We start from the raw sequence: 24,702 nt of genomic DNA on the forward strand, positions 1-24,702 counted from the left end.
AGAGGGATAGCAAGTGTAAAGGCCCTGAGGCAGGAGCACGCCTGGTGTGTGGGAAAAACAGAAAGGAACCTATTGTAACTTGAGCACAGTGGACAAGACATCCGAGGTGAGGTCAGAGGTAGCAGGGGATGATAGGGGTAGATGGAGACAGAACTGTATAGTGAGCCCCACGTACCCAACGCCGAACTACAACAACCCCAACATTTGGCCAAGAGCCATCAACATTGTTTTAGTCTCCACCCCAGTTCCTCTAAACTGGAACCGCTTAGGGCAGACATCATGTTACTCCACTAATCAATAAGGATTTTTTAAAAACATAATAATGGTACTGTTATTACCTGGAACAACACAAAGAATTCGTCAATGCTCTATGATACCCCATCTGATTCAGATTCCTCCATTGGCTCAAAAACGTCTTCCAGTCGGGTTGCAGGAGGCAAACTGCTGGGGGCTATGACCGCGGGAGGGGCAGGTGTGTGCTTCCCTTCAGAGCTATCGCTGGGAGAGGCTGGCCTCAGCCTGCGTGACACTTGGGTGCATGGTCACCTTCCCTGCAGAGCATAAGCTTCCAGAGAGCAGGGGGCTTGCCTCTTCCTGCCCACCTGGCCATCAACCTCAGGGCCCAGCCTAGGGCAGGGGTTAAATGAACACGTGGTGGAAAGGTGAATAGTAAAAGAATGAATGAATGAATGAATGCTCCGGAAGTCGGGGGGAACGTGTGGGTTAGTGGCTCCACCTCGCTCCTGCCGGCCTCCCTGCCCCTCATGCTATAGTGGGGTCACCTGACTACCATCTGGGCCACGGTCCACATTCCCCACCCAGACCCCGTCTCTAGGGCTGACCCCGTCGGAGGCAGCCCCTGCCCCTTAGTCATCCCAGCTCCTCCCAGTGAGTCCCCTCATGAGAAAGAAGCAGACAGAGCGTGTCTGCGAGAGATGGGCTGGGGCTAGGAGGCGGCTCCTGGAGCCACCACTGGCCCCCTTGGGCCTGTCCGTTCCACCTCGAAAATGGGGTTTCTACCTTCCATGCCCTAAACAGCCCTTTCAAAGGGTTGTGCTAGAATCAGCTGATAGGTGAGCAAAGCTGAGGCCTGGCCTAGGGCCCCTGGCAGGAAGCACAGTGAAGCCCGTCTGCTGCTCCCAGCTGGGCTCGCTCACCTCCAAGGGTGTGTGTAGGGTGTGTGTGAGCATGTGTGATGTGTGCAAGCCTGTGAGGAGTGTATGTGTGTATGATGTGTGAGCATGGGGGCGCTCTATGTGTGTATGTATGTGTTGGAGCACAGGAGGTTATGCGGTGTGTCGGGGTGGGTGAGGGACTATCTGAGTATGTGCCGTGCAGGGCTGACTGGCGTGTGGTGGTGTGTGAGAGTGTGCACACGTGTGTGTGACTGGGAGTGGGGCAGCAGGCGAGCCCAAGCACCCGTGCGACTGTGTGGTGAGGACCGCGAGGGTGTGAACAGGGTGGGGGCCGCTGGGGCCATGCATACGTGGAGGGTGCGTGTGCGTGTGTATGTGGCGTGAGGGGTGTGTCTGGGTGTGTGTGCCTGTGTGCAGGAGTGTACAGGTGTACTGGGGGGAGTGGGAACCTAGAAGGAGACAGGTCTAGGGGTGGGGGGGGGGGTCTGTCCCTGAGACGTGGCTCCCTACGAGTCCCCAAGGTTGGGCAGGGGCCAGTCCGTGGAGGCCTCGAGAGCCGGGCAGACTGGGCTCGAACCCCAACGACAGGGAGCCAGGGTGGCCTCTGAGCAGTTGTAACCTGGCCAGCGCTGAGTTTCAGAAGGTCCCAGTCTAGACCAGGAAACTTCTCTCTCCGCTTTGGGTTGACACTCCTTTTCCTGAGGCCCGGGCCGGACGCTGGGCCTGCCTCACTGTCAGGGCTAACCCGGCTGCCCTCCACTACCTCTGTCCTGTGGGGTGTGACTTTCCCCCTGCCATTCCCACCTGAGGCAGACGGGGATATTTGCTTGAGGTCAGTGCATCCAATATGACTTAAAGAATGTGGCTGAGAAGAAAATACTCCAAATGTTTACTGAAAAAAAGCTGCCTTTTCCTCTCTTTCATCTGAGTTGCCCAGAGGAATACAGCTGCAGCTGGGTGATATGCAGCTTTCTGCTCATGATGGATTGACACGCGGGGCGGGGGGGGGGGGGGGTGGGAGGGAAGGAGGATGAGGAGCAGAGGGGGAGGGGCAGTAGGAGGGAGAGGAGCAGCTGGAGGGGGAGGAGCAGCTGGAAGGGGAGGAGCAGGAGGAGTAAGAAAGAGGAGTAGCAGGGAGAGGAGGAGGAGCTGTAGGAGGAGGAAGAACAGGAGGAGGAGGAGCAAGAGGAGGAGGAGGAGGAGCAGGAGGAGGAGGAGGAGCAAGAGGAGGAGGAGGAGGAGCAGGAGGAGGAGGAGGAGCAAGAGGAGGAGGAAGAACAGGGAGAGGAGGAGCAAGAGGAGGAGGAAGAACAGGAGGAGGAGGAGCGGGAGGAGGAGGAACAAGAGGAGGAGGAAGAACAGGAGGAGGAGGAGGAGCAGGAGGAGGAGGAGGAGCAGGAGGAGGAGGAGCAGGAGAAGGAGGAAGAACAGGAGGATGAGGAGCAAGAGGAGGAGGAGGAAGAACAGGGAGAGGAGGAGCAAGAGGAGGAGGAAGAACAGGAGGAGGAGGAGTAGGAAGACAAGGAGGAGGAGCAGGAGGAGGAGGAGCAGGAGGAGGAGGAAGAACAGGAAGAGGAGGAGCAGGAGGAGGAGGAGGAGCAGGGAAAGATAAGGAGGAGCAGCAGAAGCAGGGGCAAGTGGTGTGGACTCTGGGCTGTCAGCCTGCAGCCCCTCCTCCCAGGGTAGTGCTCCGGCCTGTGGTCTCCTGGGGGCACGGTCCACGTCCAGCGGCCCACTGAGTTCCACACGGTCTTTGGTCGGGGCCCCTGGAAAGGGCCTCCGACGTGGAAATTCACACGCAGGGCATTTCCAGGAAGGGCTCCGGGGAGATACGCCCGGAAGGAGGTGAGGGGGAGAAGGTGGGCTGCGATGCGGCCACAGCGGAGTCTTCGGCTGGTCCCGTGAGACGCTCTGGGCTGGAATGGCCCTTTAGAGTTGTCCCCAGCGGAGACAGGGAGACCGGGCCTTTGCAGCCAGTACCAGCCGATCACCGGCTGGGGTTGCCCCGAGGAGGGTCATGACCTTGTGTGAGGTGGCTCCCATGATGGGAGAGTGGCTCCCAGGACGAACTGGCCTTCGAGCATCAGCGGCCATGGCCCGGGCAGCCGGGCGGTGAGCGTGAGTCCTGGAGGGGGACCTGGGTGGGCACCACAGGGTCCGCCACGCACACTAGCCCTGGGGACCACAGCCTGAGGGAACAAGGCCTTCCTGGCCCCCGGCCTTCCTTCTGTTCAGCTGTACTCTCCTTCCTCGGCCGCAGAACGGGGATGAGGATAATCCTGCCTGAGATGGTTGCTGTGCAGATTCAAAGAGTTGCTCCCGCCCTGGTGGGAGGAGCAGGTGAAGCTTAGGTGCGAGGCCAGCACGGAGACCTTTCCTGAGAAAGTGTCCCCGCTCTTATCTGAGCCCAACATAAAGATTTCACACAACACCAGAAATAAATAAGTCCTAGGAGCAGCAGCTGTGTTTCCTCACAGCCTCCTCCGGGCCCGGCACCGTGCCTTTGGTCATTCGGTGTTGGCCCTCCCGCCGGCCAGTGTGTTCCCTTGACTGAGGGGGCAAAACCAAGGCGCACAGAGGTGGTGGGACTCACCAAGTGGCCCAGCCAGGGTCTTGCAGATGGCACAGTTGGGGTCCCGGAAGAGGGTCTGCCGAAGGGATTACTTACAGGGGTGTGGGCAGCATCGGGTGAGTCCCATGAGGCCTGTTGCTGACCCGGTGTTGGTAACCCCAGCAGCTCTTACTGCCCGGAGGCCTGAAGGGGCAGTGAAGAGAACTGTGTCACTGAGAAAGTATAGCTGGAGGAGAGGGACCAGCTGGCAGGAGCCACCTTTATGGGTAGGGGAATGCGGTGACAGCCACCAAATGGCCCCACAGAGAGGGAATCGGGGGAAGAAGTGTCCCAGCCTCTTTTTCTTCCTGCGCTTCCGTCCTCTGTGGGGTCTCCCACTGGCCAGATCTGTCATGAGGCTGGGGGACAGGGGGTCTGTGGGTGTGGGGTACACAGGTGAGCCTCCGGGCTGGAGAAGGGGGCAAACAGACTGCCCGGCACAGCCAGGCTCTCATGGGAGGTGAGCAAGGGAGCAGGCCTGACTCCAGCAGGGCCCCGATCTTGTCAGGCTCCTTGGGATGTGTCTGTGAGGCACTGAGCACAGAAAGTGGCACATGCATAGTCAGGGACACCGTGATCACGCACAGAGGATGAGGGACAGGGTTCATCTCGGTTGGTGCAGGTGGTTTGGGTCACATGCGGCTGCGGGCAGTGAGGGCATGGAGGCCTGGGAGAAGCCAGCAGGACTCGGTGACCATGTCCTAGCCCAGGTCACCTCCCTTCGGTGGAAACCACGCGCCAGCCCTAGGGAGACGAGGCCTCCATGCCCAGCAGACCCACCACCTGCTTTCTGGGCCTCTCCTTGACCAGTGGCCAGCTTTTCCTGGTGGCCCAGCTCACTCGGGGTTTGTCCAGAGAAGGTTCTGGGACCAGGTGTCCTACTAGGGAGAGGGTGGTCAGGATCTCAGGGTGGGAGCAAGCACCGGCGATGACACTGATGGGAGGGGACACCGCAGGCACCGGGAATGGGCGCCACACGGGGAGAAGACGTGGCCTTCTCGGGGGCTTCATGAAGATGCCCTGGGCTCCTGTGCCATGTGGCAGCTGCACCGACAAGCCTCGGGAGCTGTGCTCGGGGTGTTCACAACAAGATGGGTTTTGGGGTGAGTCGGCCTGGCTGTGGGAGGAGGCGGGAGGGAGGATGAAGACCCAGAACCTCCTCAGCAGGGTACGCTCGACACGCGCAATGACCTCCGTGTCCACGTGGCTGCTGTACCATGCTGAAATTAACACACACCCCGGGAACGCCTGGGAGGATGCAGCCAGCTGCTCTTCTCACGTTCCTGCCCTCCTTGCCCCTCTGCGTCCCTGTCTTCTCTCTTGGAGATCCCTCTCTAGCTCCTTCATTGTACAGGTGGGGGAAACTGAGGCCCAGAGAAGGAGAAGGACTGGCCTGCAGCCACACAGCAGTGTAGAGGACCTCCAGCCGATTGCTCCTACAGCCCACAACGCTGCTCCTCTGCCCCTGCCCTTGGAGGGCTGTGCCCATGCATCTCAGCATTCGTAAAGGAAACTGGAAAACTCCTATAGGCCAGGGCTGCTAGGTGAGGTGCTCTGCACCAAGTCCCCATCGCCCTTCTCCCATTCAATCCGCACTGTTCCTTCTGAGGAACAGCTTGCTCCTACTTTACAAGAAGAAGTGAATTACCGAGGATGCATTTGGTTACAAGTAACAAAACATCCTACTAGAAGTGGTTGACGTGATAGGAGGTGGCTGTTTCTTACAAATGAAGTCTGGATGTAGGTGGTCTTTTGTTGTTGTTTGTTTTTGTTGTTTGTTTGTTTTTTCAGAGGCTCTCTTCCAGGGCCCAGGTTATTTCCATCCTTCTGGTCTGCCATTGTCATCTTGTCAGCCTCTGGTTCTCTTGACTTTCGGTCACAAGATGGCTGCCTAAGCTCCAGGAATCTCACTGTCACACCACAGCATCCGAAGATAGGAAACGAAAAGTTACTCTCTCAGGTCTCTCTTTTTATCAAGTGGTGTCTTGGGTTTTCCACCTCTGTGGTCAGAGGCAGGCTGGTTGTGATGAGGAAATGGAGAGCGAGACAGGGAGTGTGCCCTGCTCCCTTTGGTCATTTCTGTCATCACTGGCATGTGGCAACTAGAGGTCGCATTTGAACCAGGGTTCTTGGGCTACCTAGGTAGCTTTAGGCTGCCTTTCATCACAACATGCTGTCATGTAAGGACCAATTCTGATTGCTTGAGTCACTGCTCCTTACCTGGGGTGCAAATGGCCCAGAACTGACCCCTCCTGCAGAGGAACCAGGCTGGCCAACAGTGGAGGGGATTAAAGGGGCGGAAGCAGCAGACCACAGTCTCCAGCCCTCGAGGCCCTGGCCTCTTCAAGGCCCTTAAAGAAAACCCACAGTGCTTCCCCCACCCCCTCCCAGATCTGCTCCATGCTGCGACTTGAAACTCATGGACTGGCTATTAGCTTTACAAAGGGCACCTCTCCTACAGATAAGGGAGCTGTGTATCACTTAGGATATTTTAGGATGTGAGGGACAGAAACCCAACTCAAGTCAGCTTTGAAACGAAGGAAATTCATCAGTTCATGGAACTGAATGGTCCTGGGGGAATGAATTCAGGTCCAGCTTGATCCAGGATGCAGATGCAGAGATATTCTAGGAATCAGTTGCACACACCCATCACTGTCTCTTTTTTCTCAATTCTGCTTTCTTAGTTAACTCCATTCTCAGACTCACATGACTGACTGCAAGATGCCTATCCATAGCCCTGGCCCCTGAATTTCTTCTTCACATATGGTGGGAAATAACTAACAGTTCTTGTCTTTTCCTCACATGGAATCCCCAGGACTTGTTCTGATGGCCTGGGTTATGAGCCTGTCCTTAGGAATGACTAGTGGGAACGGGGAGTGATGAGCAGTGGGAACCATGAGCAATGATCAGTGGGATATGGGAACAAGGAGTAATGACTAGTGGAATCTGGGAGTGATGAGCAGTAGGATCTGGGAGCCATGATTGGTGGGAACTGGGAGGGATGAGCGTTGGGAGCTGGGAGCCATGACTGGTGGGAGCTGGGAGCCATCACTGACAGGATTACTCTAGTCTGGGCAAGCCTCACTGAGGAGCCAGGATTTGCAGAGCTCTGAAGGCCATGCCAGGCTTGCTGTGAAACACGGCACAAGGAGAAGGGCATTGGGACGGGGAGAAGGCCATGCTGGCAGAGTCCTGCCAGCATACAGTGGGCAGGGCAGGACTCTGAGAAAGAGGGCCATTTTTGGAGGCCCTTGAAGGGTTGGTTGGGTCAGGCCATGGGGGGATGAGGGAGCTGCACATCCGGGGGAGGGCATGGCAGGAGCGACGGAGCTCCACGAGGTAGGATTTCCTCCCGGACTGTGTAGGGCTTCCCGTTCCTCCCGGTGGCCTCAGTGTTGGAGGGTTTGTGAAAGGGAGTGGTGGAATTCAACGCTGGGAAATGGCTTTTGGGTTTTAAAAATTAGATGCTCTCAGGACGCTTTGGAGAGTCAGGACGCTCAGAAGCTTCCAGTCGCAGGAGCACCATGTGGCATGGACTGTGTGGGAACCAGAGGTCACTGTCTGACCTCCCTCCCTTCAGAACCCCTTCCTCCTCCAGGAAGTTCACCCCCAGATCCTCTAGGCAGCCCTAAGAGTCTGCAACAGGAGGCCAACTTTGATAGTATCTATTCGGTGCTATGAATCAAGGAATTTTCTGGAGCCAAGTTTCTCCCAAGGCCCCTCCCAGGCCTAAGAATCCTGCCCTGGGTAATTCTGGGCTCCGGGCAGCACCTGGTACATTGTTGGCACTTCCTGGGGGACCTGTCGGAAAGAGATTGATTTTTCTCCCTCCAGCGGTGCAGAAAATCCTTCCTACTCTCCACGCAGGTTTGGGGCCAGAGAAGCAGTTTGAGAGCAGCCCCACCCTACCCTGTGCAGGAATCCCCACTGCAGACCCCAGCTGCTGCTGCCACTTTCTCCAGGACAAGGAGCTCATTACCTCCCCAGCAGCCCCCATCCAGTTCTGGTCAGCTTGGTGGGGAAGGCTGGCCTTTCACCGAGCAGGCATCTGCTGTCCTGTGACTCCCCTCCACCTGGAGTTGCAGTTCTACCCTCTGGATGGACACACAGTCCCTCCCACTCACCCTGCCCCAGGACAGGCCTGCACAGCCGGTGAGACAGTGACCAGGGACATCATAAACTGCCTTCTCTAGGCTAAGCAGCTCCAGCTCCTTCGGTTTGGGGTCTCCAGCCCCTTCCCCTACACATGCTCTATCTCTGTCTGTCTCTGTCCATCTGCCAGGGCATAGTTCAGTTCTGAAAATCACATAGCAATCTCCTCCCTTACTGTGGGCACCCGACCTCCATTAATGTGACCTCAGGCCATTGGCTTTTTAGTAGCTTATTATCTCATGTTGAACTTGTGGTCGTCTAAAGCTTTCAGTCTTTCTCAGAGTTTCATGTCTTGTACTCTTGTAATCTTTTTTTTAATACCCCAAATTATAGGCGCTTACCCCGCTTCTGGCTGGTGTCAACCACATGTTCTAGTTCATGGAAGTGACTGAACCCTGACTGGGACTCCAGTCGCATGATGTCCTGTGGGCACCCATGCTGACGGGGGCCAGACTTCAGTGGCCCTGAAGGCTCCCCAGATGCCCCTCTTCTGGGCTACTCCCTGGGCCTGGGATTTCCTCATTATGCACTCAGTGCGTGTTCTTTCTCTAGCCGGGTCCTCCTTCGGGTTCCTTGTTTTAGTGCATGGTCTCCGTCCCCATTAGAGGCCTGTGAGTTGCCCCGGGCCCCCCACAAACTCCCCATGGATCACCCAGCACCAAGTATTGCCGATGTGGCTCCCCCTCTCCCCTCCGCCGCCACCGTTTTGTCAGAGCCGCTGGCATCTCTGGATGGGGACAGTTTCCTTCCATCCTGCCACTCTGGCCTTCCCTAACCTCATTTCTGCCCCATCTGGAATGATCTTTAAAGGTGTCATTCGGACCTCACCACTCCCCTGTGTGAAAGGCCTTCGGTGGCACCCCTTGGCGTGCAGCTAACCGGGTTCCTCCCTGCCCCGAGTGGCCAGCCCCGCTGCCCCTTCCCATTCACCTCCTGGGCAGGCCACATCCCTCCCACCCCCGGGTCTTGGCATGTACTGTTTCCAGGTCTGAAATACCCTTTCCCCATCCTGTAAGTTTGGCTGATCCTATTTTATCCTTCCTGTTATCTGGCTGCCAGCTCTGCCTTTGCCTTCTTGAGGGAAGCTTCCTGGACGTGCACGTAAGAGCAGCTTCTCTTGGGCCAGAAGTTTTCTTTGCGTTCTGTTCCACTCCTTCATGGAACTCACAAATTTATAATCAGATGCAGGTGGATTATTATAACTGCTCCAGGCTCGGATCTGCAGGCCTGAAGAAGGCAGGAAGAGCATCACCTTGTATCACGGTCCTCCCAGGGCCTGTGCCGCAGGGGTGAGGCCCCGTAGCACACAGTAGGTGCTCAATGCACAATGATGGAGTGAGTGAATACGAATAGACACACGCTAGGTCCGTCTTTCTGCTTCCTACTGGCCAGTACCTTCTCCACACCAGGCTTTCTCTGCCAGAGGCTGGGGTGGTGAAGGTGAATGTCCTGGCCCCAGCCTCCAAGGAATGGCACAGGTGGGGTTCTCCAGAAGCAGAGGCTGAGCTGGAGTTCTGGGTCCAAGCTGTTCATTAGGGATCAGCAAAGGGAAAGGGGAGGAGCAGGACTGGGCTGGAGTGGAGCTGCGTCGCTGGCTGGACAAAGCTGTAGGGGGAACTCCAGAGGAGGTATCGCCCATCGAAGTGGCCAGACCTCTTACTCTGGCCTCTCTCAGCCCCTGGCTGCAGCCTACCCAGGGAAAACTGTGGTTCTGCGGCTGGGACAGGCCCTGAAGGATCTGACAGCCGGCGGCCGTATGTGGATCCCACCCCCCCGTCCCGTGACACGCTGGAGCCGGCTCCTGTGGGCTCACAAGACCCAGTGTTAAAGATTCGGGGATTTGTGAGCCAATTGTCAAATCGTTTGCAGCCTAAAATCAGCTGCGGTAGGAACATTTATCGCAAAGAAATTAGCAAACACTACAAAACAGTCTGTACGGGTTTTTTGTTTGTTTTTTGTTTGTTTGTTTTTTTGTTTGGGGTTTTTGGTTTTTGGTTTTTTTTGAGGGCCAGTCTACTAGCACATCACTAGCTGTAGCTTTGAAGCAAGACTTTCCTTGAAGGGGCATCTGAATAGTATATCCCCACGTCCACCAAAAAGGTCTGCTGGCTTGATGGGAGATGCTGACAGGGAGATAGTCGTCACAGGGCCAAGGTGACAGATACTCCACAGCCCAGGACAGCCATGGAAACCATGAGGGAGTCACTGACTGCCTTGGCAATCAAGGAGGGCTTTGTGGATGAGGTGACTTTTTTTCTGACGTAATAGAATATTCGAAAGCTACAATACCACGAGAGGTAAAGCTCGTGTCCCTCCAGTCCCCCGGCACTGGGTGACCTCCCCGGAAGTAGCCACTCTTACTGATTTCCCATGTATCCTTCCAGAGATATTCTGTGCTCTTACTAACACACATGCACAGATCTTTTCTTTCTCCCACAAGTGAGCTCATGCTCTGCATACTTTTCCACGCCTCGCTGTGTTCTCTTAACCATGTATCTTATGGATCAGCCTTCATTAGGAAGTACAGAACTGCCTCATTCTCTTTAACCGCTACAGGACATTCCAGTTATTAGAAGTGTTATCATTTCTACAACCAGTCCCCCTTGGTGGATCTCTAGATTCTCTCGGCCTCTCGACATTTCAGATAATGCACCCGGTCATTTGGCACATGTGTGAGCCTCCGCAGAGGGTACACATCCAGCGGTGGAAATGTTGGGTTGAGCCTCTGGGGTGGCAGTAAAGATTAGCCAGACAAGGAACAGGGGTCAGAGCCAAGAGGTGGACGAGGAGGGAGAGCAAGGACGGACCTGGGAGTCAAGAGGTAGGGGCCCATTGTCAGCTCGCCGCAGAGGAACGACGTGTAGCCTGTGTGGCCTCTGGGTCATGGCCGGTATACTGGGTGCACTCAGACTAGGACATTAAGGGCAGTTTTAAAAGGGGGCTGGGGCACCTGGGTGGCTCAGTTGGTTAAGTGTCCAACTCCTGGGTTTGGCTCAGGTCATGATCTCATGGTTTATGAGTTCGGGCCTTGCATTGGGCTCTGTGCTGACAGCACAGAGCCTGCTTGGGATTCTCTCTCTCCCTCTGTCTCTACCCCTCCCTTGCTTGTGCATGCATGCTCTCTCTCTCTCTCTCTCTCTCTCTCTTTCTCTCTCTCTCTCACAAAATAAATAAATAAACCTAAAAATATATATCATAAAGGGGACACAACAACTGATGAATGGGACAGAGTGTGGCATATCTGGACAACGGAGTATTATTCAGCCATGAAAAGGACCTTGAAAACATGCTGAATGAAGGAAACTAGACACACAAAAGGCCACCTGTTGTATAATGCCATTTCTATGAAATGTCTAGAAGGGGCCAATCATAAGACAGGATGCTGTTTCGTAGTTGCCTAGGACTGAGGGGAAAGGAGACATAGGGAATGACTTCTAATGGGTATGGTGTTTCTTTCTAGGGAGATGGAAAATGTGAGGCCCTGTAGGGAGCAAGTAGGAGCGGGACTTGTCAGGACTTTCCTCCTTCCCTCCAGTCTCCCTCTAGTGCCTTCCACTGGTCAGGCCCAGGTAGAAGTCACAGCTGCATTCAAACTGTCCTATGACTGATATGCAGCCGGCCCAACCAACCAATCACCAATAGCAACGGTCAGAGGCCATTTCGTCCCCTGGGGCAAGGTCAACAAGGGATGGAAGTGTGGGGAGCGGTCTGGAGACACATATGGACACACACTCTGTGAACCTGCTGAAGTCCCTCCCTTTCTCTGAGCCTCCCTTTCTTTACCTGTGAAATGGGAGTTTAATGTCCATCTGTCAGGGAGTGTCAGGAAAATCAGATGTCATCAAGGTCTGAAAACACTCTGTATAGGTTAAAAGCAGTATGGATACAGAGCCAAGACAGACAGAGTCAGAAGACAGAGAGACTGTGGCAGAAGCGGCCTTGGAGATCATCTAGTTCAGACCCTTGAGTTCAAAATGGGGAAACTGAGGGCCAGCGAAGGTACACAGCCAGTTAGCATCAGAGATGGCCCAATCTCCACGCCAGAGACCATCCCCGCATACAGCTTCTCTTCTGAGATCTTCTTCTTTTTAAATTTTTTTTTTTTTGATTTTTATTTATTTTTGAGGGAGAGAGAGAGACAGAGTGCAAGCAGGGGAGGGGCAGAGAGGGAGGGAGACACAGAATCCAAAGCAGGCTCCAGGCTCCGAGCTGTCAGCACAGAGCCCGACGACGGGCTCAAACCCACAGACCTCGAGATCATGACCTGAGCTGAAGTCGGACGCTCAGCCGACTGAGCCACCCAGGCGCCCCTGAGATCTTCTTCTTAAAAATAGACTTTGTTTCTCAGACCAGTTTTAGGTTCACAGCAAAGCTGAGCAGCAGGTACAGGCATCTCCCACACACGCCCGGCCCCGGCACGCACAGTCTCTCTGCGCGAATGTGGTACGTTTTTTACAACGGCTACGCGAGCTTTATAAATCCTGACTCGTGGTCCTGGCCTCCACTGGCTTCCCTGTCCACTCACGATAAAGTCCCATCTCCTAGCCGAGCAGCAGCGACAGGTGGGGAAGAGAAGGGAACTCTGCCCCTTCGTCAGGTAAAACTTGAACCCTGCAGCAGGAACTTCTTGTTGCCCCCAAAGTCCTCCCACCCCACTAACCTGAGGCCCCTTGCGGTGTTCAGACCCCAGGGCACTGGCGGGAGGCGGGAGGAGTCCCATGTTCTCCCGAGACACCATGAGGCACCAGACTCCAGGCCTCGAAGCTTTATTTTCTCCTTCACTTTCCTTTTGCACTGAGGCATGTCTGCATCACAGGCTGGTGAAATGGCAGACCCCAACCAGTCTTATGTGGCTGCTCTGTAAGCTGGGACCCAGCAGTGCCACCAGGGACATAAAATACTGACACGTGTCCATACCGGGTGCTCCAAGCCCTGTGATTGCCCCTCCCCGAATCACGGTTGCCCCGGGGGTCCTCCCCACTTCCCCTCGGCCCAGCGACGCAGGGTTGATGCCTGGCCAGGCAAGGCCTCCCGGACCCTGAACATTCAGGGTGCCCCTTGCTGGTCGTGGAACAGTTTGAGCGCACCCTGATGTTGAGTTTACCTTTGGGCATTTCCTGAGCACCTGCTGCGTGCCAGGCACTGGGAGGGTACACCGGGTTGTGTCATCTTAGAGCCTGCAAACCTTCTGACTCCGTGTCACTGCATCACAGTCCAGACTCTTCAAGTGTAAAGGGAGTCCTGGAAGTCCCCCTGGACAGCCGAGAAGCCCGTAGCCAGCCTGGCCTCGGGGGGTGGGGGCAGGGGCCGCAAAGAATGTGGCTTTGTCCCACACTTGTTTCCTCTGCTGTTGTCCCCTGCCTCGGGCAGAGGGCTGGGTGCCCATCCGGATGCCCGTCTGGGTGGCCAGTTCTGGCAAGGGCGGCTGCGATTATGCCCGGCTTAGTGCGGATATAATGCAATCACTAAGTCTCTCAAAATGCAGAGTTTGCAGGGTTAACGGGCTGGACATCATCTGATTAGGGGCCCACACAAATACTGCCATGGCCCCAGGCCAGCTGTGGCCTCACAGGAAGAGGGAGGCGATGTGCGGGAGTGGCAGCTGCACCCAACCTGACCCGGGAGCCTGACCCTTGCCACTGGGGTTCAGGGCCCAGCATCCGCCACAGCGAAAACATTGGGTGTCACAACCTCACAAATACAACCTATTGCTTTTTCACTAAAACCTTCCAGGGACTTAAAAAAAAAAACAGCTTGGGGCGCCTCGGTGGCTTAGTCGGTTAAATGTCCGACTCTTGATCTCAGCTCAGGTTTTGATCTCACAGTTAGTGAGTTCGAGCCCCACGTCGGGCTCCACGCTGACGGCAGGAAGCCTGCTTCAGATTCTCTCTCTCTCTGCTCCTCCCCAGCATGTGTGCGCTCTCTCTCTCTCTCAAAATAAATAAATGAACTAAAAAAAAGAAAGAAAGAAATTTCTATTAAAAAAAGACAGCTCTATTGAGGTATAATTCGCATACCATATAGCGCACTCATTTAAAGTAAACAGTCCAACAGTTTTTAACACATTCTCAGATATGCTCAACCATGATCACAATTTTAGAATATTTTCGTTACCTCAGAAAGAAGCCTGTGCCTCCTTTCCCCCAGTCTCTTCCCAAACCACACTAATCTACCTTCTGTCTCTCGGACTTGCCTATTCTGGACAATGCACATAAATGCAGTCATACCGTTTATGTCTTTTGTGTCTGGCTTCTGTCCCTGAGCACAATGCTTTCAAGGTCCATCCATGTTGTAGCATGTGTCAGCACTTCATTCCTTTTCGTGGCGGAATAACGTTCCATTGTGTGGATCCGCCACATTTTGTTTATCCATTCATCAGGTGATGGACAGTCGGGTTGTTTCCACACTTTGGCAATTATGAAGAATGCTGCTGTTCACTTTGGTTTACAAGTTGTCGTATGGGCATATGTTTTCATTTCTCCTGAGTGTATCTGTAGGAGCGGAATTGCTGGGCGGACTCGGTCTGTTCAGGCTGCTGTCACAAAATACCACAGACCCTATAAACAGACACTTACTTCTCACAGTTCTGGAGGCTGCAAGTCCAAGCTCAAGGCGCCAGCACGGTTGCCTTCTGGTGAGGGCCCTCCTTCTGGCTCAAAGCCAGTGCCTTCTCGCTGTGTCCTCACATGGTAGAAGGGGCCAGGGGTCTCTCTGGAGCCTCCTTTAACAAGGCATTTAAGTCTTCATGACTTAAGAACCTCCAAAGTCCCCACTTACTCCTTGGGGGTTAGGAGTTCAACACATGAATATGGCGGTTGGGGGCTGTAAGACTCAAGGGAGGTCATAGCACTGGGCCATGTGACAACCCTGTTTAACATTTTGAGGAACTACTGGATAGTTTTCCACAGGGCTGCTCCATTTCTCATTCCCACCAGCGTCACGTGAAGGTTTCCATTTCTCCACCCCCTTGCCAACACTTGCTATGTCTGTATTTCTTCTGTCAGCCATCCTAGATGGTGGGAAGGGGTATCTCACTGTGATTTTGATTTGCATTTGCCTGATGCCTAATGATGTTGAGCATCCTTTCCTGTGCTTAGTAGCTATTGTACCCATTGCATTTTTTTAAATGTTTATTTATTTTTGAGAGAGAGAGAGACAGAGTGCAAGTGAGGAGGGGCAGAGAGAGAGGGAGACACAGAATCCCAAGCAGGCTCCAGGGTCCGACCTGTCAGCACAGAGCCTGATGCGGGGCTTGAACCCACGAACCTGAGATCGTGACCTGAGCCCAAGTCGGATGCTTAACCGACTGAGCCACTCAGGTGCCCCGTGTTGCATTTTTATAAATTGTGAGATAAAGCATTTGTGCAAAAAAGCACAGAGAACACCTACATTGGTTTAAAAGAATAATTATAAAGCATCCATATCAAGGAACAGACATTGCCAGCACCCCAGAAGTGCCCCAGGTGACCCTTGTCAACCACAAACCCTCGTGCCCAACTCCAGGTACAGCCACTGTCTTGATATTTGTGACCCTCACTTCTTTGCCTTTTATTGTAATTTTCCCCTCTATATGTGCCCTTGAACAATACAACCCAGTTTTGCCCACTTTTGAACTTGGTATAGATGAAATCATTCTGTGGAAGTCTTTTATGATTGCTGTTTTCCCTCTCCCCTGTGTTTCTGACCTTGACCTCTGTTGGTGTGGTTTGCTGTGGCTGTTCATTGTCACTATCCTGTAATGTCCCATTGACTGCACCCCTCAGCTTACCCATTCCATCATGGATAGACGTATGGAGAGTGCCCAGAGTGGAGAGAGATCATGAGTCCACACTGGGCACTCTCCGTGTGTCCATGAATGCTGTGCCGATGAACGTCCTTGAACCTGTTTCCTGTGCACACAAACATTTGATTCTCTCAGGTATATACATTGGAAGTGAAATTTCTGAGCGTCTTCAGCTTTATTAGACGCGTGCTGTGTGTGCACACCCACCAGCCGTGAAGAGGGCTCCAGGTGCCCTACGTCCTCAGTGTCGTCAGAATCCGCTCTGAGTGTCCCCAGCATGTCTGGGCTGAAATCTCTGACTGCACTGAAATCTCAGTGGGCCGGAAGCTGCTGCCTCACCCGGCCCCCAAAGCGCATTGCCACACCCCTGAGCTTTGCTCTTTCTCTGTGCTTCTCAGGCCAAGGCCAGAAGGAGGGCCAGACGCTTGGGAACTATCTCCTCACTGACAACCAAAAGGGACATTATTTGTGTTATTTGGGGGCTGCTCATCAGTACCAGCTGTATGTGTGTGCAGGTCATACGAGGCTGCCTGCATGCAGTAGGTGCTCTATCACACTAGGTGTCCTGGAATCAGAGCATTCAGCCAACTTGATTCTCTGTCCCTGAACATTCTGGATGCTTGTGGCGTTGCTGGCTCATTCGATTGCCGATACCGTGGTTGAAACAGGGTGGCCCTCCCTTCCTGTTGAGTCCATTGACTCGAGCACTGGTCACCTCCTCCTGGATGCAGAGCTCTTAGAAATGGGAGGACCCTGAACAGGAGCCCTTCCTTGGAGACAGGGACCTTAACTTGTCACCTCTGTGTCCCCAGCACCCACACAGGCCCAGGCCCAGAGGCAGAACTAATGACTATTTTTTTTGAATGTCTGATTCTGTTCCAGCACCCTGACTTTTGTCAGAAAAGATAGAATTGCTTTCATTGCATGTTTCAGCAAAGGCAACTGAGGCCCAGAGAGGGGGTGTGACAATTCCAAGGTCACAAAGCAAGTGAGCAGCCACCAAGCAGCTGATGCACAACCCTCAGCAATAAGACCCTTTCCTCTGAATGCCTCATAGGCCAGCTCTAGGACATAGTGAGCCTCAGTTTTGACCCCTGTAAAATGGAATCATACTAACCTCATGGAGTTAACTAATGCCATATATAAAAGCATGGGCCCAGTGTGTATACAGGTGACTAATATTCAGTCATTTACTCACTAATGCACTTTTTTCCCACTATACAACAGGCAAAATTAATTTGGGAGTCCAGATGAAGACCATGAAAATGCTCATATACACTATGACCCAGAAACTGTGCTCACTAGCACATGCCCCTCCCAGGGCCTGGTACACAGTAGGAGCTTCAAAAATGTCTGTTGGGATAAATCAGGCAAAAGATGATAAGGAGGGAAGAGAAGCTTTAGTTCCAAAGATACTCCCTTCTATAATACAGTTAAAAAAAAAAAGAAAGAACAAAGGGGAAGGAAAGAAAAAAATAAAATAAAAACAGAGGGAGGCAAACCATAAGAGACTCTTAAATACAGAGAACAAACTGAGGGTTGGTGGAGGGGGAGGGACTGGGGGGATGGGCTAAATGGGTGATGGGCATTAAGGAGGGCACTTGTTGGGACGAGCACTGGGTGTTATATGTAAGTGATGAATCACTGGGTTCTACTCCTGAAACCAAGACCACACTGTATATAAACTAACTTGAATTTAAATTTAGAAAAAAAAAAAAAAAAAGGAAGAAGAAGAAGAAGAAAGAAGGGAGGGAAAGAAAAGATTTTTTAAAAAAATCCACAGCTTGAAAACAACCTAAATATCTAGTACCATGGGGAGTTGCGTAAATGTTGCCTTCTTTTCCTGCTGGGATATTCCAAAGCGGGTGTCGGGAAAATGCAGCTCACAGGCCATCTGTGGCCCACTGCCCGTGTATGCAAATAAAGACCAAGTGAAACCCAGCCTTTAGTTTTGCCTGATCTTGAACTTCATATCAGTGGAATCATACAGTATGTTTCTTTTTTGCATCCAATTTCTTTCGCTCAGCATCACATCTTAGAGATCTGTTTTTCTTGTGTGTATAAGTTCATTCCTTTTTGTTGCTGTCAGGTAATTTGTTGCGTGATTATAATTAATTACAGTTATCATCCCTGTTTTGCATATGGGGAAACTGCAGCACAGAGGACTCAAGTAAGTTGCCCGAGGGCACACAGCAGGTTTATGTTAGATCTGGGATTTAAACCCAGGCTCCAGAATCTGTGCTTTTTGTTCCCTATACAGTGCTGCTTCTCAGTGCCATGGCGATGGGAGCCCAAAGGTATTGGCAACTCAGAAGAAGAGGCACATCATCTTAGCCTGGAGGTCAGGGAAGGTTAGATCAGAGCCAGGGTTCCCAATCACTGTGCCTGGCAGATGTCATAAGTGGTCAAAGCAGATGACCTCTGAAAATACATACTTGAGGTTAGGGAGGCAGTAGGGAGTGGTGGGACTGTGGCAAATTGGGGGTTGCCAGCCCGTGAAGGAGGCAGCTGGAGGTACAGCTCCAGGCGCTGTTGCCATGTGGCAGTGTGGCAGAGATCGTGGAGAGCAGGACTGCCATGCTGGCATTTTTGGCCAGCTTCCATGCGCAAACGTCAGCACTCAGCTGTACCAGTTATTAAATAATTTGAGTCTCACTCTAGAATCGCCAGATGCCCTTTCTATTTGTCAAAAAAAAAAAACAAAAAAAAAAACACCTGGAAGTCTAGCTCCCGGTTTTCAAGTGTTGGTTCAAAATGATTTTAAGCCTGTGCCGGCCAAAGAGAACCTCCGTGTGCTCTGGACTGGCCTGATCTGAGCACCAGTCTAAGGACCAGATAGGAGTTGGGAGGCCAGGAGAAGAGGTGAGTTCCAGGTAGAAGCACAGCCCACAGCCCGGAGGTGAGAGGGACTTGACACCAGGTGTGAGTTTCCCCCACCTACAAGGAAGGAAGCCCAGGCGGGGCGGAAGGGCGGGGGTGGGCGGGGCTGGAGGCCACCCGTGGCCGGCGTGCAGTGACGTGTGCGCTGTGCTCTTCCCCACCCGCCCCTGCAGATCCTGGAGGAGAACATGAAGCTGGAGTGTAAGTGCCACGGCGTGTCGGGCTCCTGCACCACCAAGACGTGCTGGACCACGCTGCCGCAGTTCCGGGAGCTGGGCTACGTGCTCAAGGACAAGTACAACGAGGCCGTTCACGTGGAGCCCGTGCGCGCCAGCCGCAACAAGCGGCCCACCTTCCTGAAGATCAAGAAGCCGCTGTCGTACCGCAAGCCCATGGACACCGACCTGGTGTACATCGAGAAGTCGCCCAACTACTGCGAGGAGGACCCGGTGACAGGAAGCGTGGGCACGCAGGGCCGCGCCTGCAACAAGACGGCCCCGCAGGCCAGCGGCTGCGACCTCATGTGCTGCGGCCGCGGCTACAACACCCACCAGTACGCCCGCGTGTGGCAGTGCAACTGCAAGTTCCACTGGTGCTGTTACGTCAAGTGCAACACCTGCAGCGAGCGCACCGAGGTGTACACGTGCAAGTGAGCCCCGCACGCCGCCGCGCCGCCCTCCGGCCGGGTGGGCGCTTCCAGCCGCAAGTCAGACTGCGGGGAGGACCGGACAGCTTCCAAGCTGGAGTCACCCTGGCGGGTCTCCTCCCGGATCTGCACGGGGAACCGCAGGAATGCTGAGCTTGTCTTTTCTGCTGTAGGGACACCTCTCGCGGGGTTTCCGGTGGGCGCCGGTCGGAAAGATCTCTCCAGAGCCCTTGCCTGTTCTCTTCCTCACCCACTGCTGCTGCACCCAACCCCAGACACCGCCGGCGGGTGGGGGGCCCTCCTTGGCAAGAGCAGAGCCTCTTCGCACCAGGAGCTCTGGACCCTTGGGCCTCAACATAGCAATATTTAACAATTTATTCTGATAAAAAAAATAATATTAATTTATTTAATTAAAAAGAATCCTTCCACCTCGTCGGGATCCGTTTTCTGCAATCAAAGTGGACCGCTTGCTTTCCTTGCGGGATAATTTTGTCACTAGGGCAAGGAGCCGAGTAGAACTGTACATAATTATTCTTTATACAGATATTTCTACTAGTTGATTTTGCAGGTACCCCCTTACAGCACTAGATGTTTAAGAGCAGATGTCCTTTATACATATATAGATATATATACACACACATTTATATTTTTTTGCTGTTTGCTGCTACTTATCCAGAAATTTAAGCTGGTCCAGATTTGGAGACGTTTCCCACCCTCGAGTCCTTCCCAGCTCAAACTGACACCAGTAGAAAAATCCAGTTTGGAATACAGAGAGAGAGGAAAGATAATAATAAAACTCCCAGCAGTTTCCATCTTTTGGAAAGTGAGCCACTGGATAAGAGAGAATATTTTGTTAAGAGACTATTTTTATATGAATATTTTATTTATATCGAGTCTGCCTGTATCATTCCATGGCCTGTGCTTCTTCTTAATTCCGGTACTCACTTTGGGGTAAGGAGGAACGAGGCCTGGTCCCCATGGGGACCCTCACATAGCTGGGTTCTCGAGTTCTGTTGGCCAAGTGGGCAAAAGTGGCCCCTGGATGGCTGGACTGAAGTGTCATCGGTATTACCTGGGAAAGGAATCAGATCCCCAGCCTCACCTGTGAAGCTCAGGCCTTTTGAGCAGGGTCGCTGAGCAGTGACCTCGTAATGAGCCATGTGGCAGGCAGGCCCGTGCCCTTGGCATTGGGTGACCATCACAGGGCTTGATCGCCACTCAGCAGAAACCAGCTCAGGGAGGCTGCTCCTCGCCAGGATGTCCCTGCCATTGCCGTGTGTCCCGAGAGGTGAGGCCAAGTCCTCAGTTACGGGGCAGAAAAGCTGGGGTGAGGGGTCCCAAGGATGGCAGGGCTTCCTACGGATGTCACAGTCCTGGGGCAGACTGGCAGAGAGGTGTAGACGAGGCCTCTCTGCTCCGGCTCCACCTACATCCAGTGCCTCTCGACCTGGAAAGCTCTCCTCCAAGAGGCTGTGGGTGTCCTAACATGTGTCCGTTTGCATTTCCGTGTGCACGCGTGTGTGTGTGTGTGTGTGTGTGTGTGTGTGTGTGTGAGACCTTCGGGAGACTTGGGGTCGTTGTGAGACTTTGCACCTTCACACCCCTCTGGGGTCCCGATGTACGTACATCTTGTGTGCCCCCGCATATGCCCGGCTGTGTGTGTCTCTCTCTCCATGTGCCTGAGAGATTCAGGGTGACGTGTGCATGCAGGCATGCGCCTGGGCAGCTGCTGGTCCCCTGGTGTCTCCGCTTGTGGGTGAGGTGTGGTGTGCAGGGACCTTTGGCAATTGTGTTGAGCCATCGAGATGGCTCCTCTGGGCTCTGTGCCCACAGACACTGGTGAAACTCAGATACCTCTGAGACCACAGCCTGATGGCCCCACGTGCTGGGAGCCCCTCGGTGTCTGGGCTCTGTTGGACTCCCCAATGTCAGCACTGGGCCCGGATCGCAGCATGGACAAATAAAATGGCTGGATGGTTGGTTGATTTCTTCCCTTGGACCATTTATTTCTTCTTTACTTGGGTGTCAGGGTGGGAAGGGATGTGAAGGAATGAGTGGACGGATGGGTGGCTGGCTGGCTGGGCGCGTGGCTGGGGGGCTGGGGGGCTAGGTAAGGGAGGAGAAGATGTACAACAGTTTCTTGCAGATCCCACGTCACAGTTTCTCTCTGCCTTAGAAAACCAGAGTCTGCCATGAGCAAGAAGAGTTTCCAAGCCTGCATCCCTCTGTTCCCGGCCTCATGGCGCCTGAGAAGGGGGAAGGTTCTGACCAGCCTCCCCAGATACCAGAAGTCCCTCACTATCCAGATGAAGAGTACACGTGGCGTGAGGGAAGCCAGGCCAACGAGAAGAGTGGCCGGGTCGGCTGCCAATCTGTCACCTGGCCCCTTGGCACACTGTTGGTCCCCGACCCTGGGGCCCGCTCCCTCTCCGAGGCCCCCAGCTCAGGTGAGCTCTGAGCCTCAGTTTCTCCATCTGTAAAAGTAGGAAAATAATACCTACGTCACGGGGCTGCTGTGAGGATCCTCCTGCTAATGATTAGAGTTTCAGAGCAGTAGATGAATGATACATATTATTATTAGTATTATTACTCTTCTTTCCATAATGATAAGGTTCTTCAAACCCAGCTTATGGCAATAAATATTTGACTCTGCTGGACAAAGGTATTTTCCCCCTCTTTGGCTTATTCCTGAAGTGGCTTTTCAACAAAACGGACATTAACAAGGCCAAAATCTTAAGAGACTGAAGCAAGATGTTAAGTAAAATCTCCCACTTTTTGGGTATTTTGACAAACACCATGAGGGTGGTGCAGGCAGCAAGCTGAACTTGGCCTTTCTGCCACCAGCATGCGGCCTCTGATTTGCTCCAAACCTCTGGTTTCTGAGATGGAGAAACTGAGGCCCAGAGAGGGGCAGGGCTTTACGCAAGACCACGCAGCAAGTCTAGCGGGAAGAAGACTGAGGCCGGCACTTGTGTCTCCTGGGGAAGGCCTTTCACCAACACAGTGCACCCCAGCAGCAGCAAAGTAGTTCGGAGGGGGTGTTGGGAGGGATAAAGTTCCTATTTGTTGTTCAGACATACATATGCACGCATGCAGGGGTACACACACCCACATGCCTTCTGGACTTCTGTTTAAACCTAGCGCAAGGCTCCACAGGGCAGGATCTGGGCCTTCCCAAGGGCCCTAAAGGGATAGGCCTGGAGGGAGTACCCTGGCAGCTGTCCAAGGGAACGCCAAATCTTCCCATTCTCCCCCCACCCCAGAACTTCAGTTTCTTCACCTCTGTCGGCTGCCTGGTCTTAGAGGCAGTCTTGGGTCTTGTCTTCCTCCACCTCCCATCCGTCAACAAATCCCATGTGTCTAAGTCAAAATATACCCAAATCTGATCCCTCTGTCGGCACACTCAGCGGCCACTCGCTGGAGGAGTCCGGCTGGGTTCCTGCCATGCCCGGGTCTTCTTCTTCTGGGTCACATTGCTGGAGCAATTGCAGTCTCCCCTGAAGTTGGGAGTGGCCGAGGGGGCTAGGTTCTGGATGACAAAGCACTCCATTCCCAGCCCGTCAACACTTCCTTCCCTTCCGTGCTTCTTCCCTTCCCCTAGCTTGACACAGCCACCCAGGGGCCATAGGGTATGGACAGTGGAACCACAGAAAGTAGGGCCCTGAATGGTCCCTGAATGGCCACTCAGAGGACAGCCCCCTGCTGGTCAGGAACACCCACAGGCAAGAAATAGAGGTCATTTTGTGGAAGCCGCTTCGATTTGGAAGTTCATCTGTTATAGCACAGAGCCCCTCCCTCATTAGGCTCCAGCCTAATGTTCTTCCAACAGGCCATGTTCCAGTCCTGCCTCTGGGCCTTGATACATGCTGTTTTCCCTGACCTCTGCATGGCTGGCTCTCTTTGGCTAATACTCAACTCAGATGCCAACTTGTCAGTGGTATAACCTCAGCGACCCTGGGGTCCAGCACCCTTCATCCACTATTTTTGTTTCTTTGTGGTATTTACCACTATCTGAAATATTTCAGATAGTGGTAATTTATTATTATTTATTAGAGGCTCTAATTATTTATTAGAGGCTATGCAGTATAGTGGTTAAGAGCATGGAGCCAGATGCCCTGTATTCAAACCTGCCTCCCTTGCCGTGTGGTTTAGAGCAAGCAATTTAACCTCTCTGTGCCTGCATTTCCCCCTTTGTAAAACAGAATTATTGCAGTCCTTACATGAACTGACACATATAAATTGCAAAACAGTGCCTGGCACACTGTAAGGGCCAAGGAAGTGTGAGGTTTGGGTATTAATATGTTTCTTAAGTTTGCCGAGTGTAGGACTTTGTCTGTCTTTGGTGCCACTGGGTTTCCAGTGCCCAGCACACGGTTGGGGTTAATAAATATTTGCTGAATGGGAACGACTGAAGACCTGAAGCCTGTTCCCAGATTCACCGGGCCCCTGCTGGGGCCCAGGCGGGGGGGGGGGGGGGCAGTGGGCTCAGGCGGGCTTCTAGAGCTAAGGAGCTAGGGGACAAGAGTTGGCCTGTCCTGAGTGCTGCCTGCCTGCTCGGGGGCCAGATGGGAGCGCAGAGACAGATCAAGCTCTCTTAACGTGGTCACAGACACATCTGCTCCATTGACAAGGTGGCCACCGGTTGCCACAACAACACTCCTAGCCCCAGAAGAATGTGCTGGAGACAACAGGAAAACTCTGCAGCCATCCTCCAGCTTAGCCCCCACAACGGCGAGCTGCTCTGACCCAGAGAAAGTGTCATGCCACACGCTTGTGTGGCGTGCACACGGACCCGCGGTCGCACACAGACACTGAGCGAGAGACCCAGAGGGACCGGCACACGGCCAAGGGAGGGACCAGACACTCACCAAGGGGAAACACCAGGGCGTCTGGGTGGCTCAAATGGTCGAGCGTCCGACTCTTACTTTCGGCTCGGGTCATGATCTCATAGCGTGTGCGTCTGAGCCCTGTATCGGGTTCTGCGCAGCCACTATGGAGCCTGCTTGGGAGTCTCTCTCTCCCCCTCTCTCCCCGCCCCTCGTGCACACTCTCTCTTTCTCTCAAAAATAAACTCATACAAAATTAAAAAAACAAGACAAAGGGGAAGTACAGACACACATCCTCCATGACCAGAGCCCCAGACAGACCCCGTTGACGGGACCTGAGACACATACAGGCCACCCCAAGGGGTACAGGGTCACACTCATATACACCCAGAGGCCACCCACAGACTGAGCAACCTTTATTACCTGGAAGGCCCTGGCTTGACCCTCACCTCTCGCCTATAGTCCCTGGCCACGTGTGTGCGTGTGTGTGTGTGTGTGTGCTGCGTGTAGGTGCAGGTGGGAATCAGGGTATGCAGGCTGGAGGACATCTAGGGCCTTCTCCCTCAGGAGAGCACACCCAGGCAGGAGATCACAGTATGAAGAGAGACGACTCCTGAGGCCCAGGACAGCACCCTCTGAGGCTCTGCTCCGGCCTCACATAAGCAGCG

General features: G+C 53.6%; 1 protein-coding gene across 1 annotated transcript in view; it reads left to right on the forward strand.

Annotated features, from left to right (window-relative positions):
- Nucleotides 1-21,193, forward strand: part of WNT7A (Wnt family member 7A) — a 62,732-nt gene extending 41,539 nt beyond the window's left edge. Inside the window, exon 4 of the mRNA XM_019433644.2 lies at nucleotides 18,736-21,193. Coding sequence (XP_019289189.1) covers nucleotides 18,736-19,215 — 480 coding nt within the window. The 3' untranslated portion in view covers nucleotides 19,216-21,193. The remainder of the gene's footprint in view (nucleotides 1-18,735) is intronic.
- Nucleotides 21,194-24,702: the final 3,509 nt, after the last annotated feature.

This window comes from Panthera pardus, unplaced genomic scaffold, assembly GCF_024362965.1.
Source record: "Panthera pardus isolate Hobbes unplaced genomic scaffold, ASM2436296v1 HiC_scaffold_8, whole genome shotgun sequence".
NCBI classification, from domain to species: domain Eukaryota; kingdom Metazoa; phylum Chordata; class Mammalia; order Carnivora; family Felidae; genus Panthera; species Panthera pardus.